General features: G+C 35.6%; 2 protein-coding genes across 4 annotated transcripts in view; both read right to left on the reverse strand.

Moving 5' to 3' along the window:
• The window catches only part of epg5 (ectopic P-granules autophagy protein 5 homolog (C. elegans)), a 1,176,376-nt gene that overhangs the window by 447,972 nt on the left and 704,022 nt on the right, over positions 1 to 24,382 (reverse strand). The gene's annotated exons all lie outside the window — the stretch shown is intronic.
• dnajb5 (DnaJ heat shock protein family (Hsp40) member B5) lies at positions 972 to 23,438 on the reverse strand. 3 transcript variants are annotated; one of them, XM_087252719.1, is made up of 4 exons: positions 23,410 to 23,438; positions 21,200 to 21,456; positions 17,048 to 17,685; positions 972 to 4,993 (listed from the first exon to the last, which is right to left on the reverse strand). In XM_087252719.1, exons 2-4 carry the CDS (start codon positions 21,408 to 21,410, stop codon positions 4,760 to 4,762), a joined length of 1,083 nt encoding a protein of 360 aa, XP_087108845.1. In that variant the 5' UTR covers positions 21,411 to 21,456; positions 23,410 to 23,438; the 3' UTR covers positions 972 to 4,759.

A 24,382-nucleotide genomic window follows, 5' to 3' on the forward strand; every position in this document is an offset into this window, starting at 1 on the left:
TTATTGTAAAAATATAGCTTAAAGGGGCTAATAATTTTGTCCCTAAAATGAAATAAAAAAATTTAAAACTGCTTTTATTCAAGTCGAAATAAAACAAATAAGACTTTCTCCAGATAAAATATTATCAGACATACTGTGAAAATTTCCTTGCTCTGTTAAACATCATTTGAAAAATATTTTTAAAAGAATAAAAAAATTCTAAGGGGGCTAATAATCCTGACTTCAACTGCGTGTATACATAGACATGACTGTCAGACGATTATCTGGCGATGTATTGTATGAGTGTTGAACCAATTAATTTCTCTATCAACTGTCAGCTATTTACAACCTCAATGTTTAAAGCACACAAAAACATACATAAATCTGCATGTCTCACCATGACTTGGGCATGGTGACAATGTACCGCTCTTATCAGTTTATGTCTCTTTTGTCTAGAATTGTTTAAATTTGGCATATTGTGACATTTATGTTCCTTGAAGAAAATTCAACTATATGGAAACTTTTGCTGGTGTACAGAAACTAGAGAAAGTAACTCCATTTGAAGATAACTTTGTGCTTTGTTACATATTATAGGATTATTATGTAATATGTCCAAGTTAATAACTTCAAAAATAACTAGAATTTCAATCTTAATCCAATGTTTATATGATGTTTGAGACATGCAAACTTTGTTGGTTGTTTCAGTCTAACTGCATCTCTAGTAACTTACGGAAAAGTACATTCAGATTAGTTCTCAATGTTTTCATTTAAAATTTGTATTGAGTTTTTGAGTTTTATTTGTAATAAATTCAGCTTTGTCATGCTGTTCGGACAGCCTTCAGTCTACTATCCACATTTCATTTAGTCTCAAACTCTGTAAATCCTCATTTTGGTTTATTTCTTGTTTCCTGTCAATCATTCATTAAAAAATATAAACAGTTAAACAGACACCAATCTAGACCCAATCTAAGTCACAGGAAACTAACACAGCGTTTGTTTTCAGCATCGGTTTATCCTCCCAGTGTGCAAAGGGAGCTGGATTTCATACTGTCTCATACATAAGGACAGAAGTAATAAACATGGGACATTCAAATTCACAACACAAGTGTCTGGCCGTCCAGAAGTCTCATGAGTACAATGCTATAACAATCCTAACATAGATCAGCACATCATAAAACAATTCGACACCAGTCATTAAAAAGGTTGTGTTGCTTCATACTTTCAGTTCATCACCAAATACAGTAATGATTAAATAAACACCATAGTTATGTCTGAGAGATATACTGAATGTAACCCTGGATAAGTGAAAAGTGTTGTTTATATAGAAAATACTGTTACTCAAAGGCTCCCATTACTGTAGAAAGACAGTATTTTGTATTGAAAGGGAGGCGCTTTGTAGAAATCTAAACTAAAATACAAAGAACTATTGCAAATTATTCAACGTTGAACACATTGTAAGTGTAAAATACAGTATAGTGAAACTGTTGTTGTAGTAAAAAGCTGTTTGATAAACAAATAATTTTCCTCATAAAAAAGCTTGAAATAACTAGACGTGCTTACTGAACAACAAAGATCTGCATTTAAAAAATAAATAAATAAATCAGTTTTTAGCTTCAATCTTCCAACACTTCAATAAACATTAAGAAACATATGCTCTCGTTCTCTTTCTTTCGCTTATATAAAGAAAAATGGTGTTTAATAATCTGAAATGGTCATGCTCCATGTTGGAGGATGTTCTCTTTTAAAGCATGAGCCGGTGGCGTGTATATTAAAAAGACAAATCTGGATATTTTTTGTCATTTAAGAGTTCACACTTAGCTGATGATTGATTATAAACCGTGTTTGCCATGCTTGCCAAAATTTGTCAAATTCCAGGAGACAGACAAACATGAGAGATGGGTCTGAAATACGGGAGACTTTCAGGAAAAACAGGCGTGTTGGCAGGTATGGACTCATGTGTTAGCTTATGCGGGACCGGCTGTGGGCAATCATAAACATGTGATCCTCTCAAAATTAGTTTATAAATAAACTTCTCTTCAATATCCAAGAATAATTTAATATAATGCAGTAACTTCTGCCGTTATGTTGCCCAAATCACATAAGATTTTACTTTTTCTAAGGAACACAAGTTATTTCGTAAAATTATTTTGTAATTCTCTGAAACTCTTTTCAGATAGTTAAAAAAAAAAGAAACTGCTAGCAAGGATGATTTTTCTGACCCAACTGTAAAATGTTGTGTACACGACAAAGATAGTGTAGGTCAATTTATTTTTTTTCTTTATCAGATACTTGTATAAAAATAATTATCTGGAAAAACCGGCAGGACCATTTTGTTGGTGTTAACTCTTCATGTTCCAAACTAACATCATAAGTTATGGGGCTCTATTTTAATGATCTAGGCACACAGTCTAAAGCACATGGCGCAAAAGCAATAAGGGCATGTCCAAATCCACTTTTGCTATTTTAAGGACAGAAAAAAACACTCTGTGCCCACAAATATGGTCTAACAGGGCTTTGCTTATTCTGTCTTTGCTTTCACTTTCTCTTTGTCAAGGATAAGGACATGATGTAATAAGCACAGACATCCATTAGCCTACATAAATAATTTTGTTTATTAAGCACAAAGATTTGTTTCAAAACTATTTCTAAATTCAGTTCTAATTTCCAGCAAACGAAGAAATGAACAATAATAACGAAGTGTGCTAAAAAAACTGAGTTATATCCTAAAACACATGCTATACCCCATATGGTCCAAATTAAATTAGATACAAATATAAATATAATATATAATTCTAATAATAAAAATATCATTATACATAAGCAAGTTGCCAGGAATGGAAAACTGGTAGTGGAGGAGGTAGTGTTTTTTATTTATGTAGAAAATAATAGTTTTATAATTTATTCCTTTAACTCTTTTTCATTTGTAAATATATTTCTGTATTTCTGTACATCCTGCATGTCTTAAGCAATGTGTAAGTGTTTAAGGCGCACAACAGACACGTTCTGCGTTGGACTTTACACCTGCTTTCAGCTGTCTATTTTTAGTTCCTCAAAATAGCAATGCGCCTTAACACACCTCTTTCCAGATCGAAACAGTCCACGAAGTGGCACAAATGGGTTTGCTATTTAAGCAACGTGGCAGAAAACAAAAAAACTAAGGTTGTGTTGGTCTGAAAATTTCAACACGTCGGGGTAAACACATCTTGCGCCGGGTGTATGATTGGGCCCATGATAATCGAGAACATGATTAGATCAGTTTTGAGTGAAATGTCCCTTTAAAGATGATTACTGCAATATATTATCTTGGGGTATTGAAATGACAAAGAAAATCCAGATTACTGTTTTATTAATACCCAGGTCTTATGTAATTGCTAATGAGATAAAAGAGCTAGATGGGGCCACATTAAGGCACTCATTTTTTGTGACCTAAAAATCCCACCATCAAAGGTTTACTATAAATACAAGCACCCGGTACTCCAAAAACAACCAGAAAGCACCAGTAGACTGTTGAGACAGGGTCAGGGAGAGGAAATATATCAACTATTGTTTCCAAATAGCTTTGCTGGTTTTAAGGAATCCTAAAAATCCTTGTCGCCTTACATACATCAACATTCAACATTATAGCTTATCGATTCTCAAAATGGAGTGAAATTTAACCTCCTACAAAATAACACAGATTCAAAACCAGAACAAATCTAAATCATCCGCATCTTCATCATCACAGCAAAAAATTCAACTTCCCTTCCTTTTAAAAAACACCTAAAAAACATTTAATTTAAAAAACATTTTGCTTTCTTGTTACCTTTTGTCTTCATTATGTTGAGAGAGAGGATAAAACCAGTTGGAAACCATTTACAATAAGGATCCTTTAGTTAATGTTAGTTAAACTATTTTCTAACACGAACAATGCATTTATTACAGTATTTATTCATCTTTGTTAATGTTAGGTAATAAAAATGCAGTCGTGCATTGATGGTTCTTGTTAACTCACAGTGCATTGACTCTTATTACATGACTTTGGAATACTCCATTCTGATTGGTCACTTATGACATTTCAAGATATGTTATTACAAGATAACAACCACTGAATAACACAGCCTTGACTGGGAACTTCTGTCTATTATGCCACTGTTTAGCCACATCTTGTAAATGAATAATATGTAAGTCTGTGCACCATTCAGCCGGTTTCGTTTCTGTCATCTTTTGCGTTTTTGACTGTTTGGCCCCATTTTGTAACTGAGTAATGAGGAGGTTAGTAAATGCTCCATCAGCTCAATTAACCTGTTTTTGTCTTTGTCAACTTTACATTTAAAGAATGAATAAACAATAACAGCTCAGAACAATGTTTTGTGGCAAGTAGCTGTGAAATACAGTACGTCAACGTAACAAGCACAACTTTGAGTTTTAATTCTGAATTAGTAAATGTTGACCTGCAATTAATAAATGCTCTAAAAGCATTTATTCTTAGTTCTTGTTAGTAAATACATTAACGTTAAATAATGGAACCTTATTGTAAAGTGACCACGGAAAATTTCTGAAAGTCAAGTCCAGGTTGAAAGCCATAGACCTTGGGGTAACAAAATTTTTCAATACTTCTAAAAAGAAAACAGCATTTCATGTGTTTTGAGATATTGAAAATAACTTAAAAGTGAATGTATAATAAAATCTCAAATGACCCTCTTGTCCATATTTGTCCCTCTTTGAATTCAGCATCTGTACTTTTGGGAGAAATGTGTATGTGTGAGAAATGTAAGCATCCAGTGACTCCGCTGAGCTCCCTCTAAGACTGTGGAAGGTGCTGTTTGATGATCTCTCTGGACTGGGGTGGGATTCTGTCTGGGAAGCGCACCTGGAACTCCACTATTAAATCCCCACGTTGGGATGGGTTTTTTGGGAAAGGCAGGCCTTCTCCACGCAGTCTCTTGATTGTGCCTGGTTTGATGATGTCATTGCAGGGCAATGTAATGGCTCGGTTGTCAATAGTGGGAATGTTCACTGTGCAGCCACACAACGCCTGTAAAAATAAAAGCGAAGTGAAGTTAGTGAGTGCGGACGAGAGCTGTTCATGGCATTTCAACACTTAAGCACAAACTCTACATGGTGACATAGAGACCTAGTGTAAGATGCCACTATGATGTTACAGGCACAGAGAGCACATGTACAGTACATTTAGCAATTACAAAGACAGATAAAAGAGAAAGGAGCACTTCATATATTACACTCAAATTTAAAAACTATATCAGTAGGTTAGCACTAAAATAATGCTACAAATTAAGGAATGACTTTCAGAAAAACATAAAAACAAGCTGTTACTGAAATCTTCTCCAAATTCTGAGAAGCGTACTGTCACACAGATAACAAAAAGATCCATAGGACATCCCCCTAATTGCCTCTGTGAGTTTATTGGTGCGATGTACCCAACATGGACATTACTGGGACGTCTGTTGGAGAATGTACCCCGGGTGTTTGCTGGACATTGGCGTTATGTGCAGAGGATGTACAACAGATGCTCATGTAGCATTGGCCATGGATATTCATGGGACATTCATAAAACATTGCGAGGCCCTATAGGGAGCATTCTACAGGTCATTTTAACAGTAAATATGCTAGTCAGATAAGAAAAAAAAAACTATTGGCCCAATTAATAAACAACAATAGTATAATACGTTTAACAACTTAAAATTTTTTGTTTATGTGTGTTGCATGTTATTTCTCCAGCTTTTCTGATTCGATTGCTTTGTTCGCAACCGAAAAGAATATAAAATACACACAGCTGTACTCAAAATAATAGTGTGTTGTAAAAAGTGAGCAAAGTTTAAAATCCTTATAATAATCTTTATTTTAATACATGCAAATGTTTTGGAAACAATAAACTGCATTCTAAATTAAAACATGAAGAAATAAATGGTTAAATGTATAATTTTACAGAAAGTGAAGAAAAACAAATATTAAGCTGTTAAAAGATGCTACATTGCAGTGTCTTCATTTTTCTGTTAGAATACAAATATTTACTGTATTAGCTTAAAAATGCTTAAAGATTTAGCTTTCTTGTGAATCACTGAACTAATATTTACTTGTATAACCATGGTTTTTGAGATCTGCTTCACATCTGTGCTGCATCAAGTTGACCAACTTCTGGCACCTTTGAACAGGTCTGCCATTCCAGGACGATTACTAAACACCACAATTCTTCTGTATTTTTGTTTTTGCCTTAGAAACACCATTTTTGATGTCAGTTTACAAATTTTCTATTGGGTTAAGGCCTGTGTTTTTTCTGCATGTCTGGTTGTCAGCTGTTGAGAAAAACTGAACAACACATTTAGAATGTGTTATGATTTAGAATTTTGTTACATCTATTAAAGTTATATTTTATTGTCCACTGAAAATTGTAAGTTGAAATTGACAAAAATTGTGATTTCATCTTTAAATAGGCTCATATTTTCTTTTTACAATAATTTTAAGTTATTAATTTGTAATATTAACTTAAATTTACAATAAATTAAAACCTATGTTTTTGCAATTTGTATTTGATTAAAAGGCATTTCATTATCCCATCACTTTCAAAATAGAGAGTATGGGATGGTTTTTGGTTTTTAAATTAGTTTTCCCTTGTCTGAGTGGTCAGGTGTCAGTTCTTGGACTGGAATGGAATTTCTTTATTCTCCCCCAGGGGCAATTTGGTTCACAGCAATAGCCGACACAGATCATCACACAAATAAACATAAAGGTTAACAAACAATAAAGATAAACAATAAAGTTAATCATGATCTAGTAAAATGTTAATGGTTCTTATGATAACAGGCCAGGCAACTGGATTTTTCAACTGTTGTTATAAAAATGGCAAATTAGGACTGTTATACAGTGGACAAAATGAGACTGTACTTCTGGTATGCAGAAGTTGGTAAGCAAACATTATGCAGATGTCCTACAAATGTCTAGGGGCAAACGTTATGGAGACATCTTCCAAGTAACTGATAACAAACATTATTTCACCGGTGGTGAAATAAATGATAAAGTATAAAGTAGATTAAATGTAGATACCCTCGACAGACCGGTGGTAAACATTAATTATGAATATATTTATTCATTCATTTGGCTTAGTCCCTTTATTTATCAGGGGTCGCCACAGCGGAATAAACCGAAAACTCATCCACAACTTAACACAGCGGATGCCCATCCAGCTGCAACCCAGTACCGGGAAACGTCAACACACACACACACACATACACTACAGCAAATTTAACTTATTGAATTCACCTATCCCGCATGTCTTTGGACTGCTCCTAACCGGAGAAACCGAAGGAAACCCATACAAACACGGGGAGAACATGCAAACTCCACTCAGAAATGCCAAATGACCTAGCCAGCACTCGAACCAGTGACTTTCTTGCTGTGAGGCGAAAGTGCTAACCACTGAGCCACTGTGGCATACATGTCAAATTTTATTAATATATGTAAAAAAACTTTTTGAAAGATAAAAGCAATTTTCTACACAATAACAGATTTGACTGAAAAATGAATGCAGGAGCTGTATAGTTTGGCTTGGCTTTTGCCAGTTTAGGCAATCATGAGGGGATGTCCGTGTGTGTGTGTGTGTGTGTGTGTGTGTGTGTGTGTGTGTGTTATGCTGCAGATGGGGTAGCTGAGTCCACAGAAAGCTAATTTTGGCCACTGCTCTCATTTCACAGGGCTAATGAAGCAACTGAAAAAATCAGCTGAGGACATAAATAATGAATCTGAAATCAGAAGTTGCTATGGATTAAAACAAAAACTGGTTTACGCAAGCAAACTAAAATTAGACCCTTTAATCAGATAGACACTTTGAAACTGTGGTAGACTGTTTAAAACAAAAAACGCAACTGTTTGTATGTCGTTTAGGAAAAGTGTCTGCTAAATTAAGAAAGTAAATCAGATTGAAGTGACTAGATATTTTATAATACTTTTGTTTTGTTCTTATCTGCATTGCTGGCTTTTAATGCTGCCTGCAAACACTATATTCATAATTGTAGTGAAACCCTGGTTGCGTACTAGCTTTCTCAAAGTTATTGCCTAAAATAATGAAAGACTTTATATCTTTTCTGATTCAAATAATAAAGTTAAACAAAGTTGCCTTATTTTCCATTATGGATGCACAGTAAACACAGTCCCAAGACTATTGGGAATTTAGCAAATAATAAAAATGCAAAACAAAAAAACCGAAGACACACACACACACAGGTTGTCATGCTGAGGATAAAACCAAAGTCCTTCAAGGCAAAGTCATTTCAATATGCGACCCTCTTTGAAACAGCTCTTGGGCAGTATGCTTGGGCATTCTGTCTGAATGAGGAAACATTAAATTCTCCAAAACTGTTAGCCAAGCTCACGATTACATTACATATTTGGAATCACCAATAAAATTAAACAAGAACTGTCTCATGAGTTTAATTTCTTAAAGTTCGAATAGAACAAAGTCAGCATATTTTCAGGTTGCCCAAGCTATTGCACATGCGCAGTTGAAATGAACGAGATCACGACACCAACCTCATTTCTGTCCGTTCTACACATTATCATCCTCTAGATAATGCTTCGTCTGATCGCACTGGTGTTCTGAAGTAATTCACAACTTGGCAAATCTCCAGAAATGACAGCGACTCTTTGTTAACAAGTTTGTGGGTGTTTAAGTAGTTGCTGTCATGTGACGTGCGTTTGACAGGACGGACTGTATACTTGCCGTTCAATTTATACAGATTACAAAACCAGAAAAATTGTTTTCAACTATAGTTGGTTCATTTAAAAGTACAGATTTCAGCTTTATGGGGATATATTTCTTATGTCTGTGAAGCAAGTATTCGCTTCCAGTGAGATTCCAGTGTGTTTATTGACCACATAAACCATCATAAAAGCACATGTCTGGTATGAGCTTCTCCACCAGAGAATCGTCAATCAATAGCCCCTTTCACACAGTGATACCGGTAAATAACCAGGAAATTTCCAGAGCGACTTTACCGGTAGATTCATAAAAGCGCTGTTCACACAGGCGAGGACATTACAGAATTTTTCCAGAAACAACCATTACAAAATACCGGTAAATTCTGACATCCTTGACCAGAAATGACCTCTAAACGGCTGCGTTTGTATTTGTAAACATTTGACTTCATTACTAACTCTGTGGATGGATGAGTATTGTGAACAACTTCAATGAAAACATACAGAGAAAAACTTTCGCGTGTCGAGATGTACATTTATATGTGTGTGTGCTGGCGCTCACCGGCTGCTTAACGAGAGGGCACTTGATGCGTCAAGCAACTGAAGGAAGCAGAGTTTGAAGGTAAACAAACAACTGCTTACCAATAATTATTTACACAGTTGGCGTTAAGAAGAAACATATAAACGTTATTTGATTAACATCTAGCAGCTAAATGTGTCTGGAAAAATATTTAAAGATTTTTATCTTCATAAACAGCACGGATGTGGATGTGTCTGAGTGTTCTGATTGGCTAAAGTAGGGTCTGTTTACACATACATACCTTTCCAGAAAATTGCAGGTAATTTTCCGGAAAGGTCTTTATGTATGAAAGGGGCTTATATCGATCGATGATTGGCTCCTGTAAGTGAGGCTTCATTCACCATATTGACCGTTACACTTTTCCCCATTCAATGCTTTACGAGTGACACTTCTTGTATAATCTATAGTCTTTGATGAAACATGCCAGCAAGATAAGCTGACACATCAAAGATCGTAAATGAAATTAAATTTCAAATGTAATTGTCAAAGCTCCGCCTGTGCCTGTCACTGGAACTATTTATATAACTTTAAATCATTTTCATCTTCAGTTAAATACCACTATGAGTATATTAAACAGGAAATGGATACACTTAAATCTTTGAAGATTAAAGCTTAAAAACATTCAGTCAAGAAAGAGCCTGCAGTTATCGCATGCGAGCTTATGCTGGAAGAGATTTTCGTGAACTTTCTGTGATGTGAATACCAAGCACAAACATTGCCAGACCGCTCTGCTTAGCAGCTGCCTCAAGGGAAGAGAAAATGTGTTCGCAATGACATCAGCTCCTTCCTCCTGACAGCAGTGGTGTGGACGGGGGGAAGGGAGGCAGGGGTTCATGGAAAGAAGGGAGTAGCCAATACTCTCACAAAACAGTTGACCATGAAAAGGTGCCAGGCATCTCCTCAGCTCTGGCTAATGATGGTGTTTCCCAAACAGAAACAGGTCTAAAGCAACCCATGGTAATGTCAGAACCACTGTAAAATGAAACCAAGAATATTCCTAAACATAGATGTCTTAAAGGAAATTGAATATAAAATGTTGTATCCCACAGCTAGGTGTGATCTGGATTTTTGCACCAGTGTGAAACTTGCAGAACTTTACTACCAGTGAGATAATTTGGGGTACTTTTACAGTACAAACCCACTATCTCATATTTACCTCCACTAATAAGAAGTCCAGGGATGACTCGGTGGTTAGGACCATCACTAAGGTGGCATTGCTTTGGGGTGGACCACTATTCTGTCGCTTTAGGTTGCCTCTACAGACGCGCCGGCCCTGGCTATAGGTGAATAGAAAAACTTAATCGGCCATAGTGTGTATGTGTGAATGGGAGAGTGTATGGATGTTTCCCAGCACTAGGTTGCAGCTGGAAGGGCATAGCATATGCTGGATAGTAATCGGTTTATTCCGCTGTGGCGAACACTGATGATAAAGGGACTAAGCTGAAGGAAAATGAATGAATAAGAAGTACATTCAAATATGGAAAAAAATTAAATTCCAAGGTTTGACTGCTGGCTGTGTGTTATTAGGACTAGGTGTTTTTTTAATAACCATGGTTTATTGTTTGATTATTATTTTACATAAAAATTATGATTGCCTTTACTGGTCAAGCTTACTGTTTGATTAATATCGAAAGAGTTCAAATTAATATTTTAATGCACAATTCTAGTTTATTTTATTGATTTATTGTAAGGTTAGGGACAACCAATAACCTATTTGCAGACCCTGTGGCAGGAAAGGAAATGAGAAAGATATTGAGCATTGCAGATGTCAGAACACAGATTAATACTAAAACAAGACAATATTTTTGTCTTTTTCAGCAAAATATCATTCAGTGTATGAATATGTTTGGGTAGAAATAAACATTCTTATTCTGACCTGTTAAACGTAACCATGTTGAATTTTAATATATTTGAAAAGATTCTTACTTCAAAAAAGTCAAATTGGTAAAACCTAGAGATCTGAAAGACTGGCAAAGTGTAAAACCTTAACTCTAGTTTACTAGTATTTTCTGTACTGTGGCCATTGTGAGCAAGTGATTTTACGGCTGACTATTGTTGTCCTAAATGACATTTTAGTGGGTTTTAAAACCGCCAAAATGTTCTGCTTTACTGTTTCTAAGGTATGTGTAGGACAACAGTATCTCCAGGAAAAAATATATGCAAAGATGGCACTTTGAATTGTAAAGAAATCTGTTTTTGAAACTAATGAAGACAGCAGAAGTCAATAATTCATTTGAATTATTTAGCCTGGCATGTTAACTGCCCCAAAATATTATAAATACTTATATATAAAATGTGTTCAAAGGGGAAAACGTTTTTGTTTTTTACCCAGATATTTAAAATGAATACATTTTAGAGCAGTAATCACAACACCGTGATACCATGATGTTTTTTATCCAAGGTTATCATACCGCCAGAATCTTATACCGGCCCAGGACAACTGTTTTTTGTCAACAGTAGTTTGGTGCTGATTTAAAGTGTTAGATGTTAAGAAATAAACTGTTAAATACTGTCTTTAGAGAATCTTTAATGCTGTACATATGGTAGTAGTTTAGAGCAACAATAACATAAAACATGGAGCACATTTATTATTGTTTCATTAGCAGAGACGATGAGAGAATCAGTGTGTGTGCAGCCCAAGAAAAAGATCCTCTATAGTTAGAAGACAGAAAGAAACAGCGATAAAACAAACACAAGGTAGAAATGCTGGAGGACAGTAAAAATCCTAAGTAACAGAGCCTAAATGACCCTTTTTTATGGATAAATTAGTTATAAATTTATACAGTTTCAAAACTGGTATCAGTGTAAAACAGTGATGATTACACTGATCCACATCAACACATCATCTTAACACTAGAGGTGTTGGTATATAAAGAACACAAAGAACAACCCAGGTAACGTGGTAAAGTCTAGATAGGATATGTGTCCGGCCGGAAGTGCGATATGCACATCATTATAGCAGCATTTTTTATGACACTGTGTATATATATATATATATATATATATATATATATATATATATATATATATATATATATATATATATATATATATATATATATATATATATATATATACCGGTGTATGTATGTATGTGTGTGTGTGTGTATATATATATATATATATATATATATATATATATATATATATATATATATATATATATATATATATAAATTTAATAGATAGCATAAATAATACTTGGTACAACTACTGTTTTTATGTTACTAGGAAGGTTGGGTTTATGGTCGGGGTGGGAGTAGATGTTAAAAAATTAACTCATTCCTTCTTTCATTTTCTATCAGCTTAGTCCCTTTATTAATCTAAACCTTTATTAATCAGCCACAGCGGAATGAACCACCAACTTATCCAGCAAATGTTTTACGCAGCGGATGCCCTTTCAGCTGCAAACCTTCACTGGGGAACATCCATACACACACATACACTATGGCCAATTTAGCTTACCCAATTCACCTATAGCGTATGTCTTTGGACTATGGGGGAAACCGGAGCACCCAAAGGAAACCCACGCGAACAGGGGGAGAACATTCAAACTCCACACTAACTCAGCCGAGGTTCGAACCAGTGACCTTGTTGTGAGGCGATCATGCTAACCACTGCACCACCGTGCTGCCCTTTATGACAATATAGTCAGAATTAAAAAAAATAACTTTCTGATGCGAGTCCACGTATAGAGAGTCTTGAATAATCCTGCATCATCACACCACGGGGTCTGTGCTAACAGGGCTCTTTAGTACAGCTGATGAGTAATTACTAGGTGAATGGGTATGGAAATTAGCAGTAGACAGGGACCTTATAGCTGTCTTGCTCTTGAACAAACTCTGCTCATTACCAGCAGGCAATTACAGAAACTCTGAGCTCTCATTAAAGAAGGGCTTTGGGGTTCCACTAAGAGCATCTCTAAATGAAAAGTGATATTAAAATGAAGACAATGTTCCTCTGAGAACCGTCTAGGTCCATGCTAAATCGGTCTTATGAATGCATCCACAATAAACAGGCAGATGAAAATTCATGGGGCAAGTTGCCATCAGTATGCTTTAGATGATACCAGATGGCAAAACAGTTTGTGATGTTCACCAGCACTTATCAAGTTTCATTCTGGGCATCTAATGAGCGAGACCTTTAAAAGTAAATCACTGCTCTGAAAACAACACAGAAACTATTAGTAGACTGTTAAAATGGACACAGTAGATCTTTGCAAATTATGTTTAAATCCACGGTTTACATATTAAAAATGCCAAGACAGTTAAAAGTAAAGCAACCTGCACTGTAGAGCTGGATATCTTACAGACACACTGTTTGAAAAAGCTGACAGCGCTGGCTGAGCTGTCGAAGTAAAAGCTGTCTAAGCTAGCAGAAAGACAAAGAAAGGTTTCCACTGTTAATGACAGTGGTACTCTCGAACACACCACACTCACTCAAGACTGACGTTAGCTATTTCTGCCGATGCCACTGTCACTACAAAGTATTAACTGAGTGTTTTTCTGGGTCACTACACAAGCAGAAATATATGCAGTTGTGTAGTTATTATCCTCAGTGGGTCAGCCTATGAAAATCCCATTAAATCAAGGCAGCATCAATAATATATAAATGTTCCAGCGTTTGATGGCTTGGGACTGAATTTTGGGAGATTCTTATTACATCTACGGCAAGTAGGGAGGCACAGAGCCATTGTAAACTCTTGAACTTTCATGAAGAAGGCTCAACTATGAAATACACTTTACAGAAATATACAATGGTAACACTTTACAATAAGGTTCATTAGTTAATGCATTTACTAACATGAACTAATCATGAACAACACTTGTACAGCATTTATTAATCATAATTGAACATTTACTAATGCATTATTAACATCTAAGTCCATGCTTGTTAACATTAGTTAATGCACCGTGACTTAACATGAGCTAACAATGAACAACTGTGTTTTCATTAACTAACGTTTACTAACATAAATAAATACTGTAGTAAATGTATTGTTCATTGTTTGTTCATGTTAGTAAATGCATTAATTAACATTAACTAATAAACCTTATTGTAAAGTGTGACCTATACAATTGTTATTTTAACTGCTGATTGTTTACTATTGGCTTTTATTAGTAACAGTTTCATGGATGTAGGCAAATTAATATTCCCTGTTCAGTGTGCAACTCGAAAAGTCACGCTTGGCTCAGTCACATGACAATTTATTAGCCCAGTTCAACTCTTCAAGGCGAGTTCAACTCACTTTCTCAAAGCAGGGACTCTGCTTTGGCGTATGACACCGCACTATGACATTCCTGTACTCTCACACTGAAGTGAGAGAGAGTAAATCAGCAATGATGTTGAACCATGAAGGTACTACACAGTCACTAGGCGTCATTTGTCCTGTTTAGTCTTATAGCTATGGTCAATATAGAGCATGCTCAAGTATATTTACTCTCATTATGTACATTAATAGGGCTGCACAATATACTGCTTCAGCATCAATTTCGCAGTGTCCACATCTGTAATAGTCACATTGCAGACTGTGAAATGTTGAATTTATATGTTGTGATTATACAGTAGTTGATCAGAAGCCACAGTTCGGAAGACATGAGGTTTGTGGGGTCACTGCAGAGTTGTACCGTTTGTAATAGGGCTGGGTTAATTGAAAAGTAAGTAATTGTAGGTTCTGAATGTCGATTTCGATCAAACTTTACCAGGTAATTTTTTTTTCAATTACTTTCCCTACCATGTGTGATCACGTAAACCCCTACATCGAGCACAACATAGGGTCTGGTGCAGCCTTCACGCAGTAGCATACCCCTAGCCGTGATTGATGCCGACGCTAACCTATCAAAAAAATGTTACATGTCGCGACAATGAATAGCGAAAGCTCTGTGATTGGTCGGATTGGTAGTGTTGACGGGTATGGGCGGTGCCGAGAGGGCAAAAAAAACCCAAAACAAATAAAATAATTACAATAATTAATAATACAATAATTACAATAATTAAATAATTATTTAATTGAGTTCAAATGTTCAATTAATCGATATTTTGTTTTTAAGCCAAATCGCCTTCCCTACCCTAGTTTGTAACTTTAATAAGCTCTTATTTTATTGAATTATTCATACAATAAAACCTTAGTGTTATTTTACATTTAATTATTCAATTTCTGTTGCTCCACAGAAAACCATAAAGTACTGTTTTATTCACTTTCATGTTGGCTCTTTTGTATTTACCTATGCTTTTTCTTTTTAAATATTGTGTTATGTGTTATTATCACCATCGATCTAATTTAATAAATTATTTCCAAATAGAGCTATTCAGACAATCTGGTGAACGTTTAGTGCATGTCTTAGGACTGTGGGGGAAACCAGAGCACCCGGACAGAAATGCCAACTGAACCAGCCGGGGCTCGAACCAGTAACCTTCTTGCTGTGAGGTGATTGTGCTACCCACTGTGCCAACATGACGCTCAGGACCCGAAGCAGCACTTGATAATTACAGACAGATCAAGGTTGAAAGTAAACTCTACACGGAGATAGCCCTTCAAGAACAGGGTTGGTGCCCTTGTTTTATAGGATGCTTTACAATATTATAAATAAAATATTTAAACTATATTAAAATCTAAAAATTTTAATAGAATATTAAATAAAATATGAATAAACAAAAAAAATCTACAGAAACGTAAATATAAAATGTGAAAATTTTATAATTATTTATATATATATACACACACACACACAGTTGAAGTCAGAATTATAAGCCCCACTTTGAATTTTTTTTCTTTTTAAAATATTTTCCATATGATCTTTAATAGGGAAAAAAAAAATTCACAGTATGTCTGATAATATTTTATTTCTGGAGAAAGTTTTTTTGGATGGAATAAAAGCAATCATAATTTTTTAAACACCATTTTAAGGAAAAAATTATCAGCTCCTTTAAGCAATTTTTTTTTCTATTGTCTGCCGTACAAATCATCGATATACAATAACTTGCCTAATTACCCTAACCTGCCTAGTTAACCTAATTAACCTAGTTAAGTCTTTAAATGTTGCTTTAAGCTGTATAGTTTTAAGTGTCTTGAAAAATATCTAGTCAAATATTACATATATTATATATTCCAAAAACTTTTAAATTTGATCAATTTAATATTATTTCTTAGGGGATTAGGCAACCAAACTATTATTTAAATGGATATAACCATTTAATAAAACTGTTTGATGTAAATACACCAAAATATATTCACTATATATCTGTATTTACTGAGAAACGGCTAAAAACATTCTTTTCAGAAGGGGTGTACTCATTAATACTGAGCACTATATATATATATATATATATATATATATATATATATATATATATATATATATATATATATATATACAAACATACATACACATGTGTGCACAATAATATGTTTTTTAATGTTGCTGGGCAATAGAAGCAGCAATGAGTTTTATGTGGTGGATAAGGCAGCTACATGTAGCATCTGTGCAGGTTAACAAGGTCAGTACTTTTTTGGACTGTGGGGTTGATACCAAATGAAGCCCACTAATTTGCCCTGTAAGTTCATGTAAATGAGGTCAAAGGCTGGTCAAGTGTTGACACAGCAGTAAACCTCTCTAATCTAAGTCTGGGTCTGTGTATTCTTGGGCTACAGAAGCCAACTGGTAAAACAAGCCAGTCTGCTTTGACGGCCAGTTAGGGAATGTCAAGGAAGTGCATAAACTGACATTTAATCAGCAATACACAATATCACAATGCCGCTCAATTAATGAATCAAACAAAAGCAGATTTAAGAACACATACCTCCTTTAGACCAATCTTGGTTGTGTAAATGATGTTGGAGCCATCTCTTCTGAAGAGTGGGTGCCCCTTGTCCTTGAGCACAAATGCAATATCAGCAGGAATGTTCTCAGGTGTCTCATCCCCCTCTTTAGGGAAAGTGATCTTGGTCCCTTCCTTCCAACCTCTCTTGATGACAATATTAAGGATCTTGTCCTCTGTCCTCATTGTCTTTCTGTCTGGGTTCAATCGTCTGCGAGTGATTCGCATCCGCTTTGTACATCCATGGAAGATCTCCTCTAGAGACACTTTGAGCTCATGTACCACCGGAGGGTCCTGTAATTTCTTGCGGCCACCATGAAGAGGCTCGTTACGATGCCTTCGACCTCCACCATGATGAAAACCATTGACACCGTTGAAACCAAAGTGGCTGAACGAACTGAAAGGATCATCTTCTCCATCCATATCAATGTCCATGTCATGGTCCCCATGGTCCGGAAAGCCATTAGTATTTCCTCGTTGCCGACTAGAGCCAAAGAATATATCAAAGGGGTTGGAACCTCCAAAGAAGGAAGCAAATGTGGCATGTGGATCCCCATGAAAAGTATAGTGATATGTAGTCCCTTGTCCACTAGATGAACCCGTGCCACCTGTTTTCAAACCTGAATGGAATTACACAAAGGGGGAACAATATATAAAGAATTTCTGCATATTATTCCAGTTAGAGACCTGCACTCCCACAAATTAACAATAAAGACATCAATAAAATAAAAGCCATTTACAGGTGATATTTAGGCCTGCATTTTCTTTAGTTTAATTGAGTTTATTTTTTATTTACTTAGTAAAATATTGAAAACTGCCTAATTTTATTGATTGAGAAATACCTTAACTATATATATATATATATATATATATATATATATATATATATATATATATATATATATATATATATATATCTTGTAGCAGATCTTGTAGCTAAATCTTGTAGGATCGGGTGGGAGTGAGACTGAAAATCTGCACAGGTCTCTAAATTCTGCTTCAGTGACAGGTTATCAAGTTATCAACTACTGTATGTTAAATGACTATATTACAAAATCTTTAAAAATAAATATATTTTAAATAACTTTTTGATATTTATTAAGAAAGACTGTTGGTGCCACATTATAGACATCACCATCTACAGATGTCTGGGAAAACTGGATTTTGGACTCAGTAACAATAAAACCTAAGCCACATATTATAAAAGTGTTAGCCTTATGACTTCTAACTGTTAGGTCTCGTGTGTTAAGTATTTGAAATAGTTTAAAATTACACTTTAAACCCCAATACTGTACGTTAAGGGAACTTGAGCTACTATTTGAGCTACTGACCTAAATTTAGTTATATGTTTTCTTCAAAGAAAACAAGTACACTGACACTATACAGCTGGATGGCTTTAACCAGTTATTATAAAGGATTACTAAATATTTTTAGGATCATAGTTTTACTGTGATACTATTGTCACATTCCATATAAATGCATAACAATTATTTAAAATATGCAAAAAAGTATTACCTCTATAAATTGAACCTCTTGTTTGTTTGTAAATAAACGAATAATACTGAGACAGCACTGCAAATTTGTATTTATTATATCACTATATTACATAATTGGCAACTGAGCTAATAGTCCTAAAGTACAGCTGGACACTTATCAAGTACTAGCCATCTCCATGATGTAGCATAGAAAAGACTTTTTGATTTAGTCTGCAACTGTTCACACATCAACATTCTGAGGTGTGAGACTTTCTCTCTTTTCTCCACCCCTCTCTTTTTTTTGGTAACAAAAAAGGCAAATTCAAATGGCTGGGCAAAGAACAGACACATTCTGCAAAACAAGCAGTCGTCTTCAGCAGATACACTCTCCAAAGCCTGCAGTCTTCCTCAGAAGATACATTCTGAGCATATACAAGCAGTGTTCTTCCTTTTAAGTGGATTTCATTTTGTGGTCTGGTTCTAAAACATATTTAGGAAAGAACATGTAGCTGTTTAACCTGTTTGTGTAGAAGACCTGTCCTCTATGTTCTCTCAACTTTGTTTAGAGGTTTGCTGCAAAATGTTGCTCTTCACAAAAATCAGGGAGGGTCAAGCAATCATGTCTTTTGTGCTTTTCAACCCCCTAGAAAAATATTAACACCCCTATGTTATTGTGGGTGATTGATGGCTTGTAACAAATGTGCTTCATCTAACGGTCAGGACTTAAGCTGACTCATCTGACTCATTCCAACTTCAAATCCTAAACTGTTCAGTCTGCATTTATTTAACCATATCAGACATCTTATAAAAACATCCTTTCTCTACAGTCCATGCAATTTAAATCATCTCCTGGGGCCAAAACAGCTAATGAGGGGATGGCTATTAAAGTGGGCCATGTGAGAATAACACGTCAAATATACATTTTGTCAACATATGAATATGAATCTCAATGTGAATCTGTTTTGACGTGAACCCAGTGTCTCTATTTACAAGCAGTATAGAATGACAAGGCATCAAAATAACTAATGCAAAGTCTCTAGTCTAAAAAATAAAGGGATTCCTTTATGCAAAAATTAGCAATTCAATTATTGGAGGAATTGGCAGGTGTTCGCTGTGCAAAGATGCTTAGTTTGGCATCTAGCCTGGACTTGGCATATAAGTGGGATACCTTAAATCCTTTATTTCAACAAACATTTTTGTTTTGGAACAGTGCCATGTTTATAGTCCTTGCATTTGTCAGAGAACACTCGTGCATCATCCTGCAGTGTGAGGGAGTTATTTTGATTGTTGGGAAAAAGCAGAGGTGGTAGAGCAGCTCTGACAGCGTTCAAAGACAAGTGTTCCAGCCACGTGAGCCATGACAAACATCCTTTTAAGGACTGTCCTGTCTGACGTAAACACAGAAATGAGCCTCGGTCCATGAAGTCTAGCTGACATTTACATCTGTAATGTTTCCTTATTAAAGATATGGTTGAAGTAATGCACTATTTAGACTGTAAAAAATAAATGCAGGCCCTATATCAGTGGTTCCCAACCTTTTTTTGTCTGAGAAAAATACTGTTTTTGCACAAACAGTATGTTTATTACTGTATCTTGATCTGTTTATGCACAAATAATAGCCTAATGTAAAATATAAAAGCAAAACATTTATAGGCCATTTCTAAATGAGAAACGTAAGCCTCTGGCCTTCAAATTGGCCCTATATTAGTTGCCTTTTTTATGTTTTAGCTGTGACGGCCCTCATCTTATTTTGGGTGCGTTTCATTTATTTTGCCTTACGGTCAAAAAATGGTCTGGGCTTGTCGCGGTATTGAGGATGAGTCGTCTGCAAATGTCTTATTAATTTGGATGGCCTTATGCTTTCGTTAGCAAGAACTTTGGCGCAGATAATGCACTGTGGCTGGGTCAGGGACTCTTTGCTTCGTGAAAATGGAATAAAACCAAAGTTCAGGTAACTGTTTTGGTATTTCCTGCATTTCGCGTTTCCGATATTGCTAGCGCTGCAACCTGAGATGTTTAGAGCTTCCAACTGCTTCCAGTACGCTCGGGTCATTAGCATTAGTCTTTTCTGTGGAGGACGAATTGCAAATATGTCAGTTTTTTGGTCAGCCAGGGGATAGAATGAACTAAGGCAGCATGATCGTTCTCCTAATTGTCCGCTGCTAAATTTTTTTTTAAATATGACGCGACCCCCCCATAGAGCTCGCTGAGGCCCCCTTGTGGGCCGGGACCCCCCCTGTTGGGAACCGCTGCCCTATGTCACATTACAAATTTCTCATTCATGCTATCACATTCACAATTAAAATAAGTTACTGGCCAACTGACAATTAACATTGTTTCTAATAATCACCAATGCCAATTTGTACTTGCACTTGGCACCTGTCAAATGTTAATGTTACACCCGTCTGTATACAACACGAGTAAATACAACGCGTGTCAGTTTTCTGATTTGTAAAGCTCTTCTGCATAGTACGTCTTTGCCCCTACAAAGCAGAGAAGGCTTTAAAAAAAGCAGGCAATTCTAACTTTATCAATTATTTAAATCTTTCTGAAAACATTTAATATAGTATTGATTCCCAAAGATCTGATAATGAGTCATTAAACTGATAGGGTATGCAAATGTCTGGTTATGGTTCTTCTGTAAATGTAACATACTCACCATCCTCTCCATACTGGTCATAGATAACTCTCTTTTTGGGATCACTCAGGACCTCATAAGCTTCTGCTATTTCCTTAAACTTCTCTTCAGCATTGGGATCCTTATTTTTGTCCGGATGGAACTTTAGAGCCATCTTCCTGTAGGCCTTTTTGATTTCATCCTCATTTGAGCCTGAAGGAATGCCAAGGATCTTATAGTAATCCTTCCCCATGGCTTAAATTTACAGATAGAGTCCTTCCAGAACCACCCCAAGCTCTCTGCAATACAAAGATAAAAATAAGAAAGGTAAACAAATAATAAAACATCTTGGTCATGCAGTGGGTAGTGATGTCGCCTCACAGCAAGAAGGTTGCTGGTTCGAGCCTCAGCTGGGTCAGTTGGCTTTTCTGTGTTGAGTTTGCATGTTCTCCCCGTGTTGGCGTGGGTTTCTTCCGGGTGGTCTGGTTTCCCCCACAAGTCCAAAGACGTGGTATAGGTGTATTGGGTAAGCTAAATTTTCCGTAGTGTATGTGTGTAAATGAGAGTGTATGGGTGTTTCCCAGTGATGGGCTGCAGCTGGAAGGGCTACTGCTGCATAAAACATATGATGGATGAGTTGGTTGTTCGTTCCACCGTCAATTAATTAAGCGACTCACTCAGCCAAAAAGAAAATGAATGAATGAATAAAACATCCTACTTCTCGAAGAGGTCAAAAGCAGAAAACTTTTAATGTTTTAGACCTCACCTGTATTTAATGTTGTACACTTTTGATTGCATCAACAAAATTCACCTTAATACCAAGTCTAAGGGCAAAAACTCTGATGCATCATTTTAACTATATGCACTGTTCAGCTCCATTCTGTGTATGTTGCTTAATGATGAGACTAAGCTTGTTTATTTTCTCTTCCTCTGGAAGTATTTTCATTAACAGAGTAGAATTATATATAAAAATACATTTTGGTCTAAAATATTTTATAGGCTTTTAATTAGTTATATATTACAGTAAAACAGAATCTCTAGCTATAAAAGTCCTGCCATGCTGACATGAAGAAAAGCAGCATTTCTGCTCATGCAATAACGCTTGAGGCTAGAGCTTCTGCTGCAATCAGTCACCCTTCACGATTTTCATTAAGACACACTCTAGACATAAATATCACACCGCAATATTATACAAACATGTATCTTATGGCGTCCAGTAAATGTTTCAGTGTTGCACGTCTTTGTGAACGGCATTGATGAACTGTATTTAAAGAAAGCAGAGCAGCTCTTGATCATCTGAGCGTGTCGTTTGGGCGGCACTGCAGACCCGACCGACAGAGAAACACTAACAAAGACTTTATGGTCAGCACATCACATAACCCGGCAGTTTAGATTTACACGCATATAGCCTATTAATAAACCGCCGAGATGCATTGGCACTGTTTGTTTATGCAAACGCATATCCGTTAGACCAAAAACCGTCAAATAGTCTAAAATACAGAAATCCACAATAAAGATGCTTTATTCGACATCACGAACATATTTGCTTTAACTCACCGGTTACAATGTCTGCAGAACAATGATGCCGGTTTGCCGCATCCGAGAGGAAATCCTCATCACTAAATCAAAACCTCTGAGGTCTCCCGGTATTCCTCTCCGGTATTTAATGATGTCATGATGACCACCTAGGGAAAAAATAACGGACGGCTGGTGGCTGAGTGAAATGTGACTGACGTCAGATAGACAAGCCTGAGCTTTTAATGTGTTTTTCGCATGAAGATAGACGTTGTATGATGAACTGTACGTTAGGGACTCTCCGCAGCGTCTGAACAGCAGGGTGCGATTTAACATCCTTAAATAAGACGCGAGCGAAGATGAGCTCAAAACCGGCTGTGTCTCAAACATTTTCAGACACACGCGCTTTTATAAAAGTGACAACTTCCACAAAATTACTTATACTAACGTTAGTCTATTAACTGATAGTAGGACAGTTATTGTATCAATATTCACTGCTAAAGTACTATCTACTGTTAAAGTAGAAACCGAAATGTATTAACGTTACTTTTATACTAATTCTCGTTGCGCTATTAATGCTGTCAAATTCTGTTGGTCAAAACTGAACCTTTTCAAAACAGAATGACCTTTAAATATCTCAGTGAAATCTTACAACATGTTTGACAAGTCTGTCAATCGCAATATATTGAGTTTCAGTAATGTTTTAAAGGTATGGAGTTGAATAAAACAGAGCTTACCGTCTGAAAGTATCCCTCAGCTGTCTGCCGGTTAGAGCTGCAGGACATTCTACTCCATTCATTTAACCACGCCTACAATTTGCATACGCCCCGCCCCGTACTCGACACGCATACATCAAACAAGTTTCCATGTTCAGGATCATAGCTGTCTTGAAGAAGAGGAAACCTTTTGTGTATTGGTGCCTTTTAATTTAATTTATGCAATAAGTAAAGTATATTTGACATTCCAGCCTTTGTTAAGTTATTATAACACACATGGTCAAATAAAAATGCTGGGATGTAACCCAGATTTTGGCTAAAATATGGACATTTATTTATTTTTTTTTCATTTAATGACATTTTTAAGCAAACTGTTAGGTTTGTCAATATTTGACACAGCGCTGGATCAATACAAGCCAGATTTTTGTGGTTTATTTTGACACAGCACAACAGAACCTACATTGTTGACTAATTGGCATCTCTGCAAATATCATGAAAAAAGTACCAAAATTTCATAAACATTTTAAAATATCATCCAACTTTTAAACATTATAAAACTATATTTCAGGCAAAAATGGATTAATATATTTGTTTATCAGTTAAGTTCATTTAGTTTCGTTTTCTCAAATCACACCATGTTACACCCGGGGTACACTGTCACATTTAACATTCTTTTCGGGTTCTTGAGGCATGAAACAAAACCAATTCCACCAATTATAACTGATATTAGGTTTAAAGATGTGAACATTTTCCATTGTAATTGTTATGAGTGAATAATAAAAGAATCCATTTAACAGATTTATTCCCTCCAATTTAAATTGCTAATTTTATCAAATGTACGGCTCGTATAGTCCTCCTCTCACTAAATCTACAGTTATTCAAATCCAATTAAACAAAAAAAATATATAATTTTATTAAATAAAAAAAATAACATGCAATATCTCACATATAATCAAGGTTTTCCAATGATGCATGCATATTTTATATGATTTCA

The sequence above is a fragment of the Danio rerio genome, chromosome 5 (assembly GCF_052040795.2).
Source record: "Danio rerio strain M-AB ecotype USA chromosome 5, GRCz13ab, whole genome shotgun sequence".
Taxonomy (NCBI): Eukaryota; Metazoa; Chordata; class Actinopteri; order Cypriniformes; family Danionidae; genus Danio; species Danio rerio.

Coding starts and splice junctions, on each gene's coding strand:
- dnajb5 (XM_087252719.1), bottom strand. CDS start 21,410: ATGGGGAAGGATTACTATAAGATCCTTGGCATTCCTTCAGGCTCAAAT. Junction 17,686..21,199: donor TGACCAGTATGGAGAGGATG/GTGAGTATGTTA, acceptor AATTCCATTCAG/GTTTGAAAACAGGTGGCACG. Junction 4,994..17,047: donor CCAAGATTGGTCTAAAGGAG/GTATGTGTTCTT, acceptor TTATTTTTACAG/GCGTTGTGTGGCTGCACAGT.